Raw genomic sequence first — 22,986 nt, forward strand, 5'->3', positions numbered from 1 at the left:
TTTACTTCGAAGGTTCGTTCTTAGGAGTGATTTTTATTTCTACGATTTGGTCCATGAACTATACTTAACCACAACTACGTGAAGGAAATGTAACCTTCTCAACTATTCCGTAAGCTCAGTCAGATGGCTGCATTCGCTTGCTGATTGACTGAATGATTGATTCAGTAAGTGGTGTTGATATTGATTGATATTCACAGAAGAGGCCCACGGATATATAGCGGTGCCCCACCTTTTTTTGCAGCGTGTTTCTGGAGATGCTGTACGGATTCAGTACGGGCTTTGGCCTTGGCGTGACCGGAATGGCTGACACCCCTTCCAAGGTGGTCAGTCCGTCGGGCCCCAAGTCAAGCAACTATCTTCAGGTGAGCCAGAACTGTATGGCAACAACCATCGCTTCCTCAAACGACACGCTTCATACCATTTCCATTAAAAAAAAAGAAAGATGGCTGCTCACAGCTGTCGTAATTACAAGATTAAAACGAAGAAATCTGAGGCTACTGTTTCAATGAAATTTTCGTCGCGGTAACAGATGTAAGTTCCTCTTGTGCGAGCGACGCGCACATTATTGTGACAACCGTGGTCTGCTCTGGGCAGGTTTACTGCCGCCGCATGCCAATAAGTGCAAGAAAAGGACAAAGCTAAGGGAGAAATTTGAAATATACAAGGCCTTTCAGCCTACGCCTGAACACACACACACACATTCTTACGTTTAATCAGCCTAACGTTTAACATTTACGTCCTTTCAACCTCGTTCTACTGGCTCAGCCCCCTTTTCTTGTTTCTCTTTTGATTGGCTTTTCCTAAGACGCGCTTTAGGAAATAACCCCCATTCGCTATTTTTTTATTTGGCTTAGGCCCGTTGTACCTCCGGGTGCGGCGGGCTACCCAAACGTTTATTTTGCTTTTCTCTCTGACACACACACATACACACACGCACGCACGCATGCATGTAGCCGCGAAACTCGAAAAAAAGAAGGAAACCACCACGGCCAATAAACTTTCCATAAGTATTGCACGCGAGAGCTATACAACAGCCCCTCACAAAATGCGTCGCTACGTTTCTTCTGCACCAATTTACGTTTACGAGGACAGGAATATCTTCGCTATAATTTCAACACCTTTCTTTTCCCCTGTCGCCTCCTGCTGTACGTCCAGGCGTACTGTGTTTACCTCTTGATTTCCTTCTGCTTAATCATGCAACACCCGAACAACCACCCCGGCTCTCGGCCCCAGTCCCTTGTAGAGGCCCCGCACGAGTCGTGGGGCCCGTACAGCAAGGACGGCGTCAAAGACGTGCTTGGCCACCGCAGGTGCCGGACATCCACGAGAGCCCGCGCAACAAGAGCGCTCCGTCCAGCCCAATGGTGATTCGCGCCTTCTCCCGCCTTGGAAACTGGACGGGCTGGAGTTCCCGCAGCAGCAGTAAGGACTCTTTAATACCTGATGATATCGGGGGCCTCAAGCGCTGGCAGAGTGAGTGCAATTGTAAGTGCCAAGGCCCATTCTCTCATTCTCTGTCCCGCACACGGCCGCGCTTCCGTAGACACTCGCTCTCACCCCCGAGACCCCTCTCTCTCCGTTTCTTAAGTTGCTGCCTCTCTCTTTCGGTTCAAAGGTTCTTTCTGTTCCGAGGCTTTTTCTTTCCTGCACCCCGTCTTTCTCTCCTCGGCTTCCGCACCACGTCAATCTCGAAACTTTTCCGCACACAATAAGCTTTAACACGACCCTTTTACACGATCATTTTCCGCATATACCTACAGCGTTAACGACTTTTACGTTATTTAGATAGGTCGTATCTTAGGCATGATGGTAACGAAGTCTTTACGTCGGTCGATTTGGACGTCATCCGCTTAAATTTTGAGCCACGCACTGAGGTTTAACTGAGCAATAAAGTTCTATTTTTGGACGTACAGGAAACGCCTCAGCATAGATCATTTAGAAAGTATGAGCCAAAATTATTTGATGGGGCAGGCGCGAAATCAAGGAACAAAACCAGATAATTCTCTCGTAATAGAGAGAGGTCATGTACTCAGAGAAAATGTGAAGACGGCGTAGATACGGGTATATATCTATAGTCGGCTACGGGGCAGGACAGGGCCCGCCCAGATGACCAAAGAGCTGCAATCGGCGGCAGCCGATTGCGTCTGCCACTAAAGAAATGACACAGCTCATGTTCTCAGCCACGTTCTCAGTCGGCAGGAATGGATCACCGACCATCTGTCTAACGACGTCAGTACAGAGTGCGCTGTCACATGGTGCAGACTCGTGCGCGACAGCCTTTGAGGAGGAAATGCCGCAGAGTTCTGTAGTTGTGCCCTACAATACGTATGCGAGGATGAGTATGCAAATTCTCAGTGTTCGGAAAAATCGTTTCCCTGGGGTTGAGTATAGTGGTGAGTGAAACACTTGCAAGGTTATCAGCTTACGGTCTGAGTCAATTTGCAGTGTGGACTACTGCTAAAATGTGTCAATCTGGCAGCCTCACTACGAGTTGCCGCTGGTATCACGACAGTCCACTGCGCAGGAACGTCAGAGAGGACGACAGCGCCACTAAGCGAATCGTGAGCCGCAAAACCGGGAGCGTCCACGCTTTTCAGACGAGAACATTTAGGCGCGCTACTCACTTATGTGTTTCCTTTAACAGTAAACTACGCCATACTACACTGTACGTTGTACTATGTTGTACTACGTTGTACGCACTGAGCAGTACACTAAAATACTCTTCTAGTCGAAAAGCGCCTCATTAACCTTGATGACCATGAAAACAATCTGTAAAATTGTTCTACTTTCCTAGGGGGCTTAGCTCTGCTCGTTCAAATGCTTAGCGTGTGAAACTTAGTGCCAATTTGCGCATATGCAGTGACGTAACACAAGCTCTAAAAGCTCCGTACTGACGGCTAATAAGGGGGCTGTTCGGGACTTCACGAGAGTCTCGTCGAGACGAAATATTGTGAGCTTTTTGAAGTTGATACTTTTACTTTTTAATGTACGCGATTCTTTATATGATAATCGGCCAACGGTTTTTTCTGTGATTTCTTTTTACGAAATTTGATTAAATTCACTTTGCCTAAATAATGTTAAAAATAGCAGCGTGCTTCATCAGAGGGACAACGACTGCATTCGATGCAATAGAGCAGACGAAGCTAGCACGCAAGACAGGTAAAAAAACTGAATGCATTCGATTTACATTTTACAAGTCTCCCGGTGGTGCTAGGGCTTCGTCATATTTATTTATTTATTTATTTATTTATTTATTTATTTATTTATTTATTTATTTATTTATTTATTTATTTATTTATTTATGTCATTACCCGCAGCGCCAATTTGCAACCAAATGTGCAAATCGATAGGGGCAGCAATGTGCCCACAGTTGCAACATGGCAACTCTGTAGTGACGAATGCATGCAAGACACCCAAATTTGGGTTCACGCCATTTGTGTGACTTGGCAATGAAACAAAAAAAAAACGGGGCGTGGATGACCGTTCGGCGTTTCGTCATGCGTACACGAAGAAATGGGCGTTCAACCTTGACATTCACCAGCGTTCAACGGGCTTTCGCCATGATGCAGCTGTTTCGACTACGCGAATGTTGGAGGAGGTGGCTTTCGACCACAAAGCTTATCTATGCAGGATTTTTCTTTCTTTCTTGTTCTTTTTTTATGTTCGCATACGCTTCGGTATGATGCCATTCATTTACTGAGAGAGTCAGGGTAGTACGTCGTAAAATACAGCGCCACTGCTTAACCGCCCTTCTCATCTGGTTAAAAGGTTCCAACGGGTTCGTCCATCGTGGTTTGCTTGGACGAAAGGAACGTACAATGTGTTAGCATTGCAAGGCTTCACCAGTCATACAGAAAATGCTGCTTCACTTCCTCGAATTGTTATTCGTGGTGACCTCATCGGGTCGATCCTGTTACGCAATGACGTTGTTCGTGTCTTCCAGCGTACTTTACGGTCAGCGCAGGGTCTGAATAATTCGCATCGAGGGAGCATTTTATGCACGGGTGGGTAGGGAAGAGGGGGGAGGGGGCATATGGTATGAGTCACTTCCATCGAGCAGACGAAGTCGGCGAGTGGCCGGGCGTTGCTTATGTTTTGATTTCCTTCGCTTGACTTCTCCTGTGTGCGAGTCAAGGAATGGTAATATGGTAATGCAGCTATGAGTTCAATCCTACACATAAGTTTGCGCAATTACTAAACGTCCACAAATAAAGCGATAATTACGTTGGCAGAATTCTAACTGCTGTTGGCATCCAAGGCAATCGCATGTTACTATGTATAGCTAAACTGTAGTGTCTACGATTTGTGCTTTGCCGGAAATCAAAGGACGGAAGTTCAAATCAAGCTAAGAGTTCACGTTGCGAAGTTCACAGAAGGGAACACTCTAGACATTGGTTAGGATCGATGCTTCGATGGCAAAGCTGGCGTGCAGACTTGGGATCCAAAGGTGGTGCAACTCAAAGGTGAATCCTTCAAGCGATCACTGTGACCACTGTAAACACCTCTGAATGCAACGGTGTAAAATATATATAAGAACCGGACATATTTAATGAATGGGAGCTGACACGGTGCGATGCATGCAGAGTGCATTTTCCTACATGGTGACGTCAATACCAGAACATCTTCTCTGCAACGCCGTCTTCGAAACGACATAATTATACATGGGTGCGATACGCCGAGGAGCATCTTCTATGAAGCACCTCCCTGCACTTGGACCTTTCCTCCTTGTCATGTATGGCCTTCCGGGCACAGCGACGTAGTTGCCTGCCGTAGTTTCGTAGCCTGACCAGAACACATCTGCACCCTTCTCTTCTTAAAGGAGTACTGACACGATTCTTGAGGCATCTAAAAAGGCTTTTTTTTTTATTTCCCTGGCACGCGCTGTTAACACTCTCCACAATCCGGAGCCGGCAAACACGTATAAAATATTTTAGTTTGGTTTTAAAGTTTTCGTCGACCAGCATCTGGAAGCCAGACCCAACCAAATGGGCATCATCGTGACGTGTCGACACAGTTCGCTGTGTTTGCGAACTCTGCGTCCTGTGTGTGGCAGAAGCCGCGGTTGGAGTCGCTGTAGGACTATTCACTCATCGTTGTTTACATGCACCGCGTGGAAACGACAAGAGACGACGGAGCTGCCGCTAGCTCACCACTAATATCTGTCCCCACATGATTTAGACCTACGTCAGAGTGTGTTGACACGTCACCGTGAAACCGCCTCCCCGATATTGAAACCGATAGTGATTCCTTGAGGTAGCAGTGTTACAAAATATATTCAGTGCGTTCCGAGGCATCACGATACTCTCCTTGGGGTTTCTCGACACCAGTGTTTCTTTTTGTTTTGTTTTTGTTTTTTATGGAGAGCAAGATTCCGAAAATTTGCAAAGTTCGTGTCAGTACTCCTTTAAAGCATGAAAGGCCCTTCCGTGTCACTTTACGTCAAAACATGGAGCGAACCGTGCTTTCCAGATTAGTAGCAGACTTCTCTACTGTGCTGCAATCGTTACCTGGCGTCGAACCGGGCCCGCGTTAGACGCCCGTTCTGTTATGTAAAAGGGGTACACTTATTTTTGTTCGTTCTGCAGCGGTATCAAACGAAGCGTTTAGAAAAGCTATGAAACTGCGACTAAACTGAACATGGCAGCGATTGTGTCGTTTAGACGACCTGGTGAGAGAGATATGGGAAAGGGTGGACACATGTATGCACTGACTACTGGAATGCAGCAAGCAGTCTCGGCACGCTGTGAATGCGAACCTAGCCTGCGTAGTTGTTTAAATGCACGGCCAAATACGCGCGACACCATGTCCCGATGCCCGTTGCGTACATTGCTTAGTTATGGCTAGTTCTTTATCATGTTTTCGCTATATAGAGAACTACAGGAACGGATAGGCTAGGGTATTGAGACCACGTCCCTGGCACTGCTTATTTCATAGTGAAGAAATGGTAATTTAACATGAATAGCGATCCGTTATGCTAGCAGTACAATATGTGCAATTGATTATTGATCCGTTGGTACTTAATGAATGTATCCTCACTTACAATAGCCGTGCGAGGACAGACAGACAAAGAAAGAACCTTAATGAAGTCCTGAGGGACTAGCCGGAGAGGACCCGAGCGAGGGGAGTGCGATTATTTTCGATTCAAGAAGCGTTTCATGCTTCAGACATCTTTCAACTAAAGCGCTGGGAAGCTAACTTACTTTTTTTCGCTTGTATTTCTAGTCAGCTGTGCACTTGAGCCCCAATTTAAATGACCCCTACAAAATCCTTCAAAAACGAACTAAGTTTCCTTCTAAAACGCAGTATACAGAAATCTTCAGTGTTCTGATTAACTAGAATTACTCTTGTAGAATTTCAGAGGAATATGGAAGCTTGCAGAAGTGAGAAATGCTTGAACAGGGGCTGTCGGTGGATCCAACGTATCGACGATCAGACTTGTTGCTGCCTTGACTAAGACAAGTCTTTCTTGTCGAAACGATGGCTCCAGCGGAACATCCTATTCAAGAATTTTTTTTTCATATTTGCATTACTTCGAGCATTTTTGCCTCGTTACCTAACGCGAGTGGACGCTTAAACTCACGTAACTTAGCTTTTGGAATACGTCATCGAATGGTTATGACGAGGAAACTGTAATAATCATGTACTTGTACGCACATCTAAGAATTCTTAACTCTCCAAGTGAGGTGGGAAGAAGGCAGCAGCCTAAAACTTACCGTCTTTCAAGTTAAAGCTACGCGAGCTAGAAGCTCACCACCCCAACGGACGTCAATATCGTTACGCAAGGCTATGGAACTGCACCACTTAACCGGGTTGCGTTGTTACAGACAGTGTCAACGCGCTGTCGAGTGCCTACGCGAGCAGAAAAGAAGATTATGCTAGGCCCGCATACGTTGTGATGACGCGGCACGCCGGTGTTTGACGTCGCGGGCGGGCGTGTCTCTTTGAGAGCTGCTCTTCTCATTCCAGGCAAAGAAAAGGAGAAAGAGAAAAATACTGCCATGGCGGGGACCACAGTAACGCTGAGCGTTTGCGCGGACGCTCACAAGGTGGACAGGACGAAGCTGTGTCAACATGAGGTAAGGACCGCTCCTCTGTTTGCCTTGCAACAGTTTTTTTCTATGTATATACGCGAGTGAGAGGTATGCACCGTTTGAGCTGTCGTTGCTCTGGAAGCGTACGACGCACACGTTTCAACATTTTTTTTTTCCTGGAACGAAAATGTACCGAGAACTTTTCCCGAAAATTACGACCCGCCGAAACCTCCTTCTTTTTTTTTCTCGTTGTCGTCATCCCCATAACTAGGCGCGTCGATAAGAGCTGTTCTAACAACGTTAGGGAGTACATGCACCAAGAAAGGGCTCCGCTCCTCGGAGGTGAATGCAGCTCCTTACTTCTGAACCCATACCTGGAGTGACGGGGGCAGAAAAGTAAAGAAAACAAAATGGCTAGCGCAAGGCGAGAGTTTTCACCAGGTGTGTGCGTCTATCTTTATTTTATTAATGTGAGAACATCTTAACGTAACCCCCTCCTCAATCCGTGAAGGGCGGTAATCGGTGACCAGGTTTCTTGCCTATGGTACTTAGCCGCATAGTACAAGCCCTGTTTAGCAATGAGTAACGCTGGCTACTATAGGCTATAGCGTTAGCTAATACCAGATAATGTTGAACATAAAGGGAAATCGAGTGGGTTGGCTTGCGCTATAAGCGCGGTATTAAATAGCTCTACTTAATGAAAACACAATAGCTGTGGTTTGCGTCCCTTCATAGTACCAGTGTTTCGTTCAGTACCACTGCTTAATACCATATCTGGCTTATGTCGGCTAGTGCAGGTCAAATTATGCCTAATGACGCCTAACGTTGCCTAAACCATGGTTAATCTTGACTATTATCGGCTTGTCTTGGCTATATGGTAGCAACTATTGACTAACGGTTCACTAATACAGGTTATCTAATACAGGTTACTACAAGTGTTGAGTAATACAGGTGATCAGTTGTGGCAACAACGCTACCTTCATGTAAATTCAATTTAGTGACGAGCTCGCCTACACGTAAGCAACAATCTGAATCGTTCTGCCCGAATCATTTTTTGCTTTCTTTCCTCCGTGAGCGCAGTTCAACATCATCGAATTCGACAGCGACACGTTCCAGCTTCTGGTCGACTACCTGCACTGCGGCTCGTGTCCACTGACGTGCGAGTCCATTCCGGGCTTGATCTGCGCCGCCGAACACTACGACCTGCCGGAGTTGATGCAGGCCTGCTTCCACCACGCCAAGCAGCACCTGCGGCTCGCCGTCGTCTGCGGCATGCTGAACGTACTGGAGAACTACTACTGGCGCTACACGTCGGCCACGGAACTGGTCAACATGATACTGCAGTTTGTGGACACGCGAGCCGCGTCGCTGTTCGCGGGCCAGGACTTCCTCGACCTGTCCGAGTCCATGTTCCAGACCATTATCGGCCGGGAGCTGAATATACCCGAAGTGACCAAGTTCGAAGTCATGCTTCGCTGGGCCACGCACCACGTTAAGACCATCAATCGACCAGGTACGCACGTCCGAATTAAAGGCGCCTTAGCGCGTTTCCGCATCCTAAAGGCTCGTTCACACCTGCGTCTAGAACCGGTCGCGCAACCGAGTTAGTCGCAAAGTGACTGGTCGCAAACGGTCGCGAATGGTCGCTTTGGTCGCAAAGTCACTACTTTCGCTCAATGACTCGCTGCTCGACTTTTCAGTCGCGCGACTGCAGTCGGCAATCTCGGACCCAATCAGATGCGCAGGAACAGGACTTCAGCTTATTTTACGGAGCGATGGCAATGCGAGCAGATGTGAATTTTGTGTGGAGACGGGTATAGGTCGCACGAAGGTGTGAACAGCGGCCGCGTAGAGTCGCTTTTTGGTCCCCAGTCACAAATGGTCGCGGGACAAGTGCTAGTCGCAGGTGTGAATGAGCCTTAACGAGCGCAGCAGAGAAACTTCAGGACGTCGTCGCGTGCGGGACAGTCACGTCACCTGAGCAGAAACGTCAGGTGTGACGTGATCTGTAGAGCGCAACGTCGCTGTCGATTCCGGTTCTGGCAGTATTGACGCTGGCGAAGTAGTGACAGCCGCGAAGCGGTACGGCGTAGGTTACTGCCCCCGAGTAACACGGGCCAACCACTGGCACTGGCAAAGTAGCGATACTTATACAACGTCAGGCACTACCCTTCCCTTTCATTCAAATTTTGGCGGTGGTATGACTGCACACGTGACGTTTATTCTCAACGCACTCTCCCGCATCGTCTCCCGCATCGAAGACGTTACTCTCCCGCATCGACGAGGAGTTCCGTTATTGTGCTTTCAAGGGTAGGGAAACATGGGGTGCTGTAACACACCGAAATGTGTTGGAGACTTTACACGCGCATTTTAGTCGTCATTATTGTTGAGGCCAATTGAAACATATAGCGCTGAATCGGACTCGCTATCAACATGGAATGCGCTTTCGAGATAAGATACATGAACAGCTTTCAATTTCCGCTTACTCGGAGCGTCGTCATGCTCCACTGAACAGAGACATCACATGATTGTCTTGCAAGACTTTCTTGTAAATGGTAATCTCATAATTTAGTTTGATGTGGTAAAGAGGATCAGCGGGTGAGTTTTTCTAATAACTGCTAGGATGTTACGTCCCAAAGCCACGGTATGATTATGAGAGACGCCGCAGTGGAGGGCTCCGGAAATTTGGACCACTTGGGGTGCACCTAACTCTAAGCACACGGGCCTACAGCACTTTGCCTCCGTCGAAATGAGGCCTGGTGCGTGTTTCTGCAATAAGGATGAAGTCGTGGGTTCAATTCCGTGCTGATGTGACCACATTCCAACGAGAATTAAATGCAGAGCCTTTGTTTGCCGTAATCTTGGTGGTCGCTCATAAGATCAGCGGGATCACAATTAATTACTAGAAATGTTTTTTTTCCAGACCCTAGAGAACTTCAATGTACCATGAACCGGCTGACTCGAGACCTCAAGCTTTACCTCATACCGCCACAAGAGTTGATAAAAGTAAGTATTAAATGTAAGTATCAAATGTTTTCACTAGTTTACTTAATTACTCAAAGAACTATTGAAAGTTACAGTTTCAATGAGTGAAAGTGATAGGCAAGGAATGACGTCAGTGACTAGGCCTCATTATGCATGGAATTATAAGAAAGTTAACAAGCGACGTATTTTCTTATATTCGTTATGTGGTAAGTTATGAAGCTACATGTTTGGTATGTGTGTTTTCACTGCCGCTGTCGTTTGATATTCAAACTAGAAAATTATTTGTATACCAGGTAAAGTTTGTCCGTGTGGGAAACACTAGAGACCCATATGTGCAGGATGGTCTGTTCAGCAATGACCCCTAGTTTGTACGAAAAGCCAGATTGCACTCTAAAGCAAACCCGAAAGGCAGCGCTATGCAAACCTAAATAAAATGTTTTTAACAACTACGACAACGACAACATGCCCTTGAATAAGAAACCTTTAAAATCAAGCACCGCGTATAAATCGTATCTGGTGAAATCGGCGACTAAAGTAAAGAAGTCTAAATAGAATGTGTTTGTTTGTTTGTTTGTTTGTTTGTTTGTTTGTTTGTTTGTTTGTTTGTTTGTTTGTTTGTTTGTTTGTTTGTTTGTTTGTTTGTTTGTTTGTTTGTTTGTTTGTTTGTTCGTTTGTTTGTTTGTTTGTTTGTTGTCCACATTGCAGAACGCCCACAGTGTACGCAATGTAAGACATGCGCAAAGCGACGGGTGTTGTGTCGGAATCTGTGTGCTTGTGGCGCATAATCCCCGAAGTAGCTCATGATCGTACCACTTCATGACCCCTTTTATGAAAACCATAAGTGGCTGTACTGGCGCTCAATTCGCGCGAGACTTGCCGCGAGACTTGCGCTAAACGTGGTGAAACCTTGAGACACTTTGCCAGACTCGGAAGGTCTCGCAAGGCCCCGCCCAAAAAACCCACTTGACCTCCTCTTAACTAGTGCTTGCGCCACATCACCTCATCATGTGACGTCATCAGGACGTCACAGATCGCCAATATTTGTGGTGACAGCATAACGACATCGTGACGTCGCAAGATGACATCACTACCGATCATTCAGTGGTGGACCTATCCCGCAGGCTCTGCCACACCACGTAAGGTGTTGAGAGCTTCAGTGGAGGGGCAGGAACATTGAAGTCGACTGAGTACGTCATATAATTCATTGCGTGTTCCACACCGTGTGCCTCGTGATGCCTTGCAGGAAGTCTGGTCTTCGATTGTATATATAACTTTGCGCATTATAAACGTGCAGCAAGCTTTCGCCTTAGCATGTTGCGTGGAGCGTAACATGCTGCCAATTGTTTTTTTCTTTGCTCGGTGTCTCGCAGGTGGTCCTCCCAACAAAGACAATCAGCCATGAGGAGATTCTGGACACCCTGCTCTACCAGGCCGACACTGGCATGTTTCGCGTACGCCGGTCCTACATCGAGGCTGTCGACGGCCGCAGAGACCGGTACCTGCTCAGCCAGAAGCTACCCGGGTACCGGAGATAACGCCGCCGAAATAAACCGCCCATCGAAGGTTACCGGCCCTGCTTGCGGACACTACTGCCGGTACCCCGTCCGCTCAGGAGACGACGCAAGAGCGATTCTTTCGTCGCGAAAAGTGTGCCCGTTTCTCGTGCGGTGTCCGAATGTTCTCGTCCGGCGAGATTGTCTCCGCGAAGAAAGCGAGATTTTCTGAAACAAATCACGATACTTACGACCCTTGTGGGAATGAAAAAAAAATTGGAAATTTGTCTTGTTTTTTTTTTTTCAGTTTCTTTCTGAGGCTCTAAAGGAGAACAGTGTCGCTTATTCACTCAATTCGCTCCTGAGCATTATATATTTGAAGCCGAGTACTTTTTTTCTTTTAACCCAGTCACAATACAGGCCACTAGAAACCTTTTCTCGCCAACTTACACTTATTCACCTTTTTATTTGCAAACGGCATGCACGGCACAGGGATCAGCATAGGCAATTTTCAAAATGAGCATAATCAACAAAATGGCCTGCAAAGGAAACGGCTGCACAAGTATTTGCCTCGCATGCTTGTGTTGAGTTCGATAAAGCTGGAAAAAATGCAGCACCTTTCTGTATAAAAAAAAAGAATCAAAATTTTATATTTTATACATAGAAAGAGGCCATTCCGTATACTTCGGTCCGTTCTAACTTGTTTCAGCAAGTAGTTAGGCGGTATCTTATTTTTTTTGTTCATCACCGGTCTAGTGTGGCTAATAAGTGTTAAGCAGTTTGGGGTACGCGCGACACATCTGGAGTTCCGTAAACCTGTTACGACCGACCTATCTATAACAACGCCTGGGCGCAGGCTAAGACATTTTAGTTAAGCGGTTTTCCTTATGACAGCGTTACTAAAGCCGTCTCAGAGAACGGACGCATTTCTCGTTGACCATGGTTCGGCAGAGACACGTTTCGAGTTTATTAATGGCAGCCTTTTTAAAACGCAATTTCATCCTTGTTTCACTGAAGAGAGTCTTTGTCGGACAAAGTCACATTTTATTATTGTATTGCGACTACTGCTCTCTTGTTTACGCTCAAGTCTGAAGCCTGCGGTGACTGTAAAAACGAGTGCGCACTGCAGTTAAGGTTTGTAAACTGGCATCTCTGTCATCTTTTTTGACCTGAACGCGTTGCACTGAGGCATTTATGAGTGAAATGAAGCTGCAAATCAGCAAAAGCGCAGATAGCAGTTGGTACAACAACAACTGCTTGAGGAGTGCCCACGCTCATTTTCTGGTTGTGCTGATAGCAGCATGTAAAAACGTCATGTAAATAGACCGATGTTAAGACGTGTTGTTAAGAAGGACACTGACTGTGTAATAGAAGTTGTTAATAGATGTATCGTTGTACTACATGCCTGCCTGAAGAGTGTTTGCAGAAAATGTATTGTTGGGAACACATAGCGTAGCAGAATACCGAAGTGCACTCTTAAGAGACAGGACAAAAAAGTGTTCCCAATCGGCATACACTCTAAGAAAAAATGGAGTATTCAGGGAGTATTTCTGCCACACATCAATAATCGTCATCTGGCTTGCTCGCGTTTCCTTTCTTTAAAACCCGGCTCTCGTCACTTTCCTATCAAGAATGCTATGTCACGCTGATAACGTACGCGCCATTCGTGACCGGGAAGTGCTGGGACCGCGGTGATAACGCGAGAAAAGCACGCGAGGTGGATGACGATTATCATTGTGTGGCAGAACACTCCCCAAATACTCGAGTTTTTCTTAGCGTGTACTGACGCTGTAGGATATATTCGTAATGGTTGGCGTTGGTACGAAGGTTTTGTTGCTATGAGAATGTTAACATCACCGTGTCAGCAAATGCGCGAGATCAAGAGAGATTAGTTTATGGCCTAGCATTTCCAGGTTCCAGGTACTGGGTTACTATTGCATTCCACATAAGAGTAAATCCAGAGAGAGTAGGTGCAAATACAAGGTTGTGGTTAGAAAAAAAAAAAAACGAAAACTAACTGAAGTGTGCCACAAGCGCTTCACGGACCAAATGCCACGTCCCGTTACATTCCTTATTTCAACCGATTTTCAACTTACCGTAGGCCAGAACGCATCAGCGAGATCGAATTTCGCTTCAACTAGTGAACCTAGACAACTGGCTTCCTTAACGCTAGTATAGTGCCGCATAGGAATATTTTTTGAACAGATGAGGCCCGTTGTTAACCGGTATAAAATAGTGAACATTAGAAGAACCATTTTTCTACCGTTGAAACACGACAAGACAACTGTGCTACTTGTAAATATGCCATCACAATTATTAGGCAGTTTCGGTCATCCCGGCGACTATTTCGAAGAACTCTGTACGCCATTTTAACCGAAGACTGAACAGAAGCACAGCGCAGTTCTTGTTGTAAATCGTTTCGTTCACTATGGGTTTGCTTATAGAATATACGACGCACCAAGCTTCAGGAAGCTCCCCTGGTGAGTTATTTACGCCTAATAAAATGTTAAATTATTAAGAGATATATACCTATAGAGCGAAGGGGGCAAACATATTTTGTATCTGGCGACGATGACTGTGCATGTATCGCCGCCTACCTACGCCGAGACGGGCGCCAAAGAATGGGGAAAGCGTATCTTTTAAAACGTAAGCACAGGTGCGCGCCCTCTTGTCGAGCAATGCAGTGTTGTGTCGTATGCAAGTTCTTCCGCACACATTTGTAGGGACAGTGTGACACGATGTGACACAGTGTGACACTGGCGAACGCCGCGTGGCTGCTGTGTTTTCGCGCACATATTTCTATAGGCACTAAGTGTTACCCCCCTATTATTTGTATAACTGTTCGCTCTCGCACGCTATAGTATGATTACAAAGATGAAAAAAAAAGAAACACGAATGTGACGAACAAATGTTGTTTTAGCGCAGAATATAGCGAAGAAGCGCGAACACGTTAGTGTTGTTTGCTCCACCGAACGTGCCTCACACGGACCTTTTTCGTGACTTGGTGGACGTTAACACGCGCGCTTCCGGTTATTATTACATTGGGGCAAGTCTTATAGGTACGCAAGCTTCGTACACGCGCGTTACTGAAAAAAAAACACGGTTGATCCCTCCGTCATAGGAATCGGAATAACACGAAAGTAAAGCCTGCCCTTACAGAAGTAACTGAATGTTTACTGTACATTGATATAAGAGAGTTTGCACAATGTATATTGATGTCTGGCAGCTAATGGCGCCGTTTAACGTGTATGCACCCACTTTGATGATTGGTGGTACGTCTCCATCCCGACAACTAACGTCCATGTTAAATGATTAAACAAACCCTTGTGGTAGCTGTAGCAGTTAACGGTGAAAGCGTAATCAGAGAACGAGGTGTGATAGCCAGAAGAGCGTCGCATATTGGGCGCAGAACTTGGTCGCCATCCCGCGGTATGTTAAAATGTGATTGAACACCACGGCTTGACTAGATGGTAAAGCAAGGCGCGTCGTGCTGCCCCGGTAGCCCGGCCGCGATTTTTCTCGGGGCGAGCGCGTGACCATGGAACGCGCTGTTACAGCCAGGTGAGGCAGGCGTGCGTCGCAGAGCTATTTTTGGTTTGTAGTAGCGTGATGCTGAGCGAGGCTATCCATAGCGAGGCCGACGCTTTTACGACGCTTGGGCAAAGGTCGCCATCTCGCGGTGTGTTAAGGCATTGACAAAATTCAACTTTTATTTAAAACGCGCCGAATGGGACGGACGCATAAACGCGTTGCAGGTGCTCGTCGCGGAGGCCACACCAATGAGGAATTACTTTACCTTACCACTCCCAGAGGTCAACGCCACCCAGCCGACCGGGAGAGTGGTAGATATAAAAGGCGCGTTCGTAAAGCCACCAGAGTCTGTGACCGTGGCGCAGTGGATAGCGTGCCCGGCATCTGTTGTTACGGACCGAGCGGTCGTGGGTTCGATGCCCGTTGACGGTACCTTTTTTTCTTTGCCATCTGATTGTGTATATTTTTTCGACGTCATTTCCGTGACGGAAATACGTCACTGAAGTCTTGGTGGAACCCGGCATAAAACACTTTCGTGTTAAAACAAAAATCAAAGATACGCGTCACGTAGCATGTAGTTTACGGCGCTGAAGTGTCATCACGCTGCTCTTCTGCGCCGTATTCAACAGCTGACCATACTAGGGATTCGTCCTTAACTCTAGGCTGTCGGCCTTTGAGATTAGGCGAATTGGTCTACGCGTCGTATTTCAGCAAGAAACAGTGAACCTAGCCAATGCGAAGCTTAGCGTTACTTTTTAAATGTTTAAAAGACTAGGGATTTCTGTAACGGCGGCTGGCGAAAGCGGACTTGATAAATGAACAATGATATCGGAGGAGCAGACTCGAAGCTTCCATGCCTTATTTGAGGGCAACGATTTCCAGCAGTGGTGGCAAGGCCCTGAATAGAAGGTCTTAGCTCAATTGAAGCACTGACAAAGTAACTTAAGCGTCATTTCCTCGGTCTGGACAAAGCGTTTTCTCTTGCGAAAAGAAAGGGTCTGGATGCGTTTTGAGAAAATGTACTCCTTATAAAGGCCATAGCACTGATTTTATTGTGGACAGAAATCGCACTAAAAATATGTTAGACAACTAATACATCTCTCCTATCACAAAGCTGCAGCCTAAAATCATATCTGAAGATCAAGTTTTACACGAGACCTCCGGACATAATGAGGAAACTTACTGTAGTCTACCGTGTGCCACTGGCAGCATCAAAAGGCAGTCTGAGATGAAGAGTAACCACTGCTTCAGGCAAGGGGTGACTCATTAACGAACGTTTACGCTGAAATGGCATGTGACTAAACAATAGGCAGCCCTTGCGTTATCAGTGAAATGTGCCAGCAGAAGAAGTAGATAAGCCGGGTCTGTATCATGGCTACTTTCTGGCAGCGCTCATGATTTAATAATTTAAAGGGGTCATGAACCACTTTTCCAAGTAATGATCTAATGACCTCAGTATCGGAGTGTACTGCCTCCCGAATCGATTGCCGCAAAAATTTCTCGAATCCGTCAAGAATCAGCGGAGTTACGGGGGTTTGGCGCACGCTCCCAGCGCTTTCTCTTTTCTCGTGCCGGCGAGCGCACTGGAAGCTAGACAGGGAGGGATGGCATGGGGGAAAGAAGTTACGCCAGCGCGCGTCATGAAACGCGATCGCTCTCCCGCTGCGATTCGCTTGCGCGAGTGCGGCTACCGTGTACTGAGGAGTGCGGCGCCGGCAAGTGGCGGCACCCCGCGGCAAGAAGCGCATCTGATCCGAACGCCGCTCTCGATTTACGTCGGCTATCGGCCAATAAGCATGCTATGTCTCTTGCGACGTACAGCGGACAGACGCCCCGCCCACCGACGAGAGTGAGAACCGGCCTCTTTTTGAAAAGAGGGTGCCTGGGGAAACGGCAACTTCGCGCTCCGCTTGTGGCCATTACGCGGCGCGCACGACTGTAATATTTGGCAGAGCAGTTCATAGCCGTGTCAGCTTTCCGCAGGATGTGTTTTTTCAATCAGCCCAAGGGGTGCTTCATGACCCCTTTAACATTAGCGACAAACAATACTTGCCTTGAAACTACTGCTAACAAACATTATCATACCATTAGTTAGTATCTTAAATCTGCAGGCCCTGCATAATGGTTGAATTGGAAGCTTTCTTGTTGGCATCATTCGAAGCACGCATGGACGCGTTGAAATGTGCTTATGCAAATCCTATTTCATCGAAGCATTAGTTATTCAAAAAGAGTAACGCACGCTTGCAAGTGCGCTCCTCTGATACGCTGCATAATTTAAAGCATAGCTGAGATTAGGCGCCAGGTTGTGTTAATGCATCTCAATACCGCATAATCGATCGTTGAGTCCTCGTTAATGAAAACGTAACAAAAAGAAAAAAAAGTTTGAACAGACTTTGCCAAGGCTAGCGTGTTGACGTCCACCGAGCACTGCACTTTCATGTCGTATGTTACACGTGCCTATTAAGGTCGAACAGCAGAGCAAATGTGTGGTTTTGATTATTTTTTGTCTTCTACACTACTGCCACAAGCTCAAGAGAGAGAGAGAAAAAAAGAAATATACACATGTTACGATGCACGCAACTGTACGTTCCTTCCTTCCCGCAAATAAGTGCTGCAGCGCGGAACACCGACTTAAAAAAAAATAGTGATCTTGTTGGAAAATTAGCTTCGTTTGAACGCTGTAATTGGCGAAAGGCTCCATTTCAACGAACAGTTAGCGTAACAACGCCAAACTCAAGCACTACGCATTGATGCAAGTAGATATGCGTGCATCGTTATTGAATGCGTGCGTATCTGTAAATGTCGCATATGCAATAATTCGTGCTTGTCTTTGCAATATGGCGAGCAAAATTTGACAATTTCCAGGCAGCGGAGGTTGGGTTGAGTGCACAGCGTATGCAAAAGGTCAGCACCAAAGTTCGTTTTGCCTCTTTACATGCGGTACATTTTTATCGGTGTAAAATGTAAAACGAATATAAGCAGCGGGTGCAATTAACGATGTAGCGTTTCACAAACGCGGACAAAAAAGACATTCTAAGAAGAGGCGCACAAGAAAGCAATGTCGTAGCGAGATTCGATGTACTGCTTCGTCTATTCGCGTACCTCATGTAGTTCTATGACAGAAACTTCAAAGTGCAAGAATAAGCTGTAGCGGATTGAAACTGTCTCCATATTTCCTTACCAGTAAAAACAACCCCTTGACTCTCAAGCTTATGCGGTCGTAACCATCAGCAAATAGTTTCAATATGCTTCTTATTCGTTGTGTTAACACAATAGCTATCGCTTAGAGTATTGTTAAGGTGAGTATTTTTTTCAACCGTGGCATCTCAGTAGCCTTGACAATATCATTAGGCATATTAACCGATCAGCTCCTCCGCAGTTCTATGAGCAAGCCTTACTTGCTATTTGCAGGCATTCATCTTGCAATTGCTCTTCGGTAAAAAAAAAAAATGCGTAAGTGCCATAATTAGTAACACAGAAAAAAAACGTAGGATTTCATTCGCCACTTCGTTTTTTTCTCTGTTGATAATAACTGCTGGGGTTTTACTTGCCAAAATCATGATACTACATAATTGTGATTATAGCTTAGATTACATATATGATGTGAGTACACGTTACGCATGCAAAATACAGAGGCTAGCAAAACACAGGCGTCCAACAAGCAGCAACTGCGTTCTACGCTTGCTTGAAGAAGATCAGAAGTTGTCCCGAGTACGCGCAAAAGCGGCTGTCAGCAACAGATGTTCGGGTGCCTCATCTGGCGAAAATAAAATAAGAGTGTAATAAAACTACCGCACTTCTTCCGTTTCTTTTTTCTTTTTTGTGAGAACGTGTGCGGTGTTCCACGCTGCGTGCACCTTTAGCGAGCAAAATATCAAAGCCACGCAAACACACACACACACACACACACACACACACACACACACACACACACACACACACACACACACACACACACACACACACACACACACACACACACACACACACACACACACACGCACACACACACGCACACACACACACACACACACACGAACTTGTTTGAGAAACCTGTGTAATTATATGCAGAAAGTTGTATATGCATACGTTGTATGTAGCGCTATGTCAGAGTATTTTTCTGTCGATCTGTTGTCGTCGCCAGCTGTTGTAGTTCCAGATGAAAGAAAAAAAAATATTATATACCGAAACAGATGTCTCGAAGGAGCAGAGATTTTATATAGGAAGACTGTTTTATAAATAGTGCAGTGTAGATAAATACACATCGGCCCTAGACGGTCTGTCGTTGTTCATGATGTTTTAGGAGTTGGTGGAGGTGGTTGAAATAAAAAAAGAGAGTAAAATCGATTGATTCAGTTATGTAAACAAATTCCTTCTTTTTACCCGCACATGACCATCAGAACTTGACTACCAACGTTGAACTTGTGTTATATGCACATAAACGCCGGTCTTTTCTCCTCCTGGCTAAGAGCGGTCAACCGTGATGAGTGTCCACACGTGTTCGAAGCTAATGAAGAGAACATGTTCTGAAGAACGTTGTCACATCACTGAGCAGTGTACAGGCATATTGGAGAATGTTTGTAATTTTTAACTGCACTGCAGTATATAAACTGCATGGAAATGAGTTGAAGAGGACAAAAACAAAAAACAAACAAAACACATTGCCATCGGTAGAGGCCGAACCTACAGCCTTCGGATAACAAGTCCGATGCTCCACCGCTGCTCTGGACTCGTTAACAGAAGGACGTAGGTTCGGCCACTAACGACGGCAAGATGTTTTTTCGTCCACTTCAATATGTTTTCATGGATGTCGTAATTAATACACTGCGGTTAAACACTTCAAATAATCTCCAATATGCGATCATTGGCTTCATTCGTTCAGTTGTGTTCACATAAAAGCTTTTAGTTTTTATGTTTTTTGGTTTGTGCACAAAAGACTCAAAAACCGCGTTTTCGTTTTTCTAAAGGTCATTTTATGTTACTGACTGCGAATGTAATTTCATTCAATCGCTTAGAGAAGTTGACAATTACCTAATACCTGAACAAGTAATCTCAGCGCAGGTGAGGAAAGCCATCTCGCCTTGTGTCTCTAGTATGGGTGTAGCCTGCATCTATTATAGATGCCTCGCAGAATGTGAAGAGACGTTAGGTTCAAACTAAACCCCCATACGCTATCAGAAGAGTGTTTTCGAGTTATCCTGTGTTTGGATGCTATTGAGAACTTGCGCAGCAATCTTCGATTTCACAAAGTGTGCCATAGAGTTTCATACAATAACCTAGAGAGGAAACTGGCGCTGCGATCGTTCAACCACCATGGGAATGATGGGAAGTACAGGCTTCGGATTGGATTCCGTTAGCTAGTGAACTGTCCACGGATATTTTTCTACAGTTTCAGTTCCGTTCTTTGCGAAGCGTGGGCAGTGGGGTGCGTTGCAAAGCGCTCAAGCAATGCCTTTGTTGTTCAAAGAGGCTAAAGACCGCTAGGTTTCTTGGTTTGCTGCCACGTTGCATCTTTGCAGGTTGTATTTGACAGTTTTACGTAGCAAAGCGTCGTGCACTCACCGCTGCACATAGATGTAGCTTCTCATGCCAGTGCAGGAAATTGCATAGAGTTCACGTTTTGTGATAAGCGCTACTTGTCAAAACTTTTTCAAATCGACTGCAAAACGACGGTGCAGCTAAGTAGACGCACCGTTACGCTGCTCTGACTCGACTTCACAACAAAACGAGAGATGCGTTGGGGGCAGGCCACTTGGACAGACGCATCTGGCATCGCAGCAGATGATACGTTAAGTGTTTCTCATTCAATACGGTACTGTTATTTCTACAAATAGATAATGCGTACTTTCGAGGGAAGGACAAGCGTGTTTGTTTTAAGTGTTGTAAAGAAAATAATTCATTATATTGTGATGCCAAATCTGGAACACAATTGCAACCCTGGTGGCTGAATTTGTTCAGGTTTCAGTTCCATGTCACGTTCACACAAACTTTTTGCAATAAGTTTTACGTACAAAAGAATGAAGCAAGTTTTAACGGGAAATAAATTTCTATCGCTGTTTTACACTCGGCAAACAAGCGTCGCGAATCTCAAGAACCTAATCCATCCGAAGCAAATCCGAAGCCTGTACTTCCCATCATTCCCATGGTGGTTGAAGCGCCGCTCAAGGAGCCCGCGTAGACACTAGCGCCAGATTTCCCTTTAGGTATTATTGTAAGAAAATCTATGAAGTGTGCCAACCACAGCGCACATGAATGGCGTGCGGTGTTATTTTTCTCGCTTGATTTTTTTTTTCGCCGTAATAACCGAGTGCACGTAGTTCAAATTTTGGTTCCTAAAGAAGCGAGATGGTTTCGCTGTATTTTCCATAGTCACTGTGTGGAATGTTGCGTGTCAAGTGATCTTCGCACAAACAGCGCATGCGTGTGGTTTTTAACCCTTCGTGGCATTAACGCAAGAATCGACGCCTCGCTTAATACAGTGCTGGTGTTCTTAGTCATCTCTCAAAAGAACGGTGTGAACGAGCGAACGAGAGTTTCACTGGTGTCGCAAAGTTAGTGTTCACTATGTTCTTCACCCTCATTTCCAAAAAAAAAAAAAAGAAATTGTTGAGCTGTGACACCAAATCATCCACGCACAGCCCCACTGCAAATGTCACACCCACCAAACGGTTTCCGAATAAATGTATTTTGGTACGTACATTCATCTCTCTATCTTCACTCCTTATTGTGGCGAAAGGGTAGCTTGTGCACCTCACTCTCCGAATATTTCAGCAGCGCCTTCAGAAGAGGTGTGTTTGGGGCGAAGCACCTTAGGGTCTCGGCGTGTCGGCGTGCATCGTCTGTTGTCAAGACGGTCCATTTGCTTCAGCGCTCGCCATGTGGCGAGATAGAGCGAACGGCGCGCGTTGAATATGGGAACGCTCTTTCTGCGATGAACGCTGAACTACCAGCTCGCAAGGAACGAGAACGCACCCTCGCCCGCGAGAGACAACGCCGACGCAGGCAGCGTCTGCTAGCGAGTTTCTTGACTGAAAAAAGCGGCCGCGTATCTGCGTGCTTCGCTGCAAATGTCGTCGAAAGACGATAGATAGTTTTCTGTCGGCCGTACTACATGAGTCCTCCTCCTCTATGTTGAATCGCCGCATCTGGCTCATAGCGTCGCATTTTCAGCGCCGCTTGAAAAACACTTGCATTTTCAGCGCAGCCTAAGACACACTAGGGTCTTTAAAATTGCGTATCTACGTATTTTCTAGCAAAGTGACACACCTCCTAATACATACGTATTGATGTTGCGCCTCAGATATGCGTAATATTTGCTTTTTTATCGACAATGTTTACAAGTTTGAACGCCGCTACCAGTCCAAGATGGCTGGGCGTTCAGCAAGCGCTTAAACTTCGGCCAGGTGGCTGAATCGTGTGACAGACAGACAGACCAAAATTTCTGCGTTCAAGTATCCCAAGAAAGATTTTAAAGACCGACTGCTTGCGCTGCAGAACCGTTCACCAGCCACCCTTCATAATATAGGCACTGGATCTTGACCTGCAACGTAGTGCCGGTGGGAGATTTCTCTTGTGCGTAGTTGAGCAATAAAAATTCGCAGCGCGCGTGTTAACCAAAATCGGACTGCGGGTCTCTGTGTCTGATCTTTCTTCTGTCTCTCATTGGCCATTAGCAGTGACTTTCCTGTGGGAAACACCGGCGCAAACTGCATGCTTCGCCCCTCCACAGGTTTCACGTTAGTGGAGCTGAAACACCCTTCCCTACATGCTTCGTCTCTCCCCAGTATTTTTTTTCTAAGTGAATTATTGGTTTGATCAGTTCAAGTGAGCTGCGGTTCAATGAAGAAAAATTTGGACAGAACCCTAATCATTGACTTAGTTGTCTGGCAGTGGCACTCGCGCCTCGGCGTTCGTGCGCGCCGGTGCATTCCTTGGCTTAACTTCGT

The 22,986-nt window shown here is 46.0% G+C and overlaps 1 protein-coding gene across 3 annotated transcripts in view; it reads left to right on the plus strand.

Moving 5' to 3' along the window:
• LOC119393659 (uncharacterized) overlaps nt 1–13,017 on the plus strand; it is a 160,609-nt gene extending 147,592 nt beyond the window's left edge. The window contains exons 12-17 of one of the 3 annotated variants that reach the window (XM_037660770.2): nt 242–362; nt 1,311–1,485; nt 6,967–7,076; nt 8,112–8,544; nt 9,955–10,050; nt 11,387–13,017. In XM_037660770.2, coding sequence (XP_037516698.1) covers nt 242–362; nt 1,311–1,485; nt 6,967–7,076; nt 8,112–8,544; nt 9,955–10,050; nt 11,387–11,418 — 967 coding nt within the window. In that variant the 3' untranslated portion in view covers nt 11,419–13,017. The remainder of the gene's footprint in view (nt 1–241; nt 363–1,310; nt 1,486–6,966; nt 7,077–8,111; nt 8,545–9,954; nt 10,051–11,386) is intronic. The other 2 variants (XM_037660768.2, XM_037660769.2) reach the window with 2 other exon arrangements.
• The last annotated feature ends 9,969 nt before the right edge of the window (nt 13,018–22,986 follow it).

Source organism: Rhipicephalus sanguineus, chromosome 5, assembly GCF_013339695.2.
Source record: "Rhipicephalus sanguineus isolate Rsan-2018 chromosome 5, BIME_Rsan_1.4, whole genome shotgun sequence".
In the NCBI taxonomy this organism is placed as follows: Eukaryota; Metazoa; Arthropoda; class Arachnida; order Ixodida; family Ixodidae; genus Rhipicephalus; species Rhipicephalus sanguineus.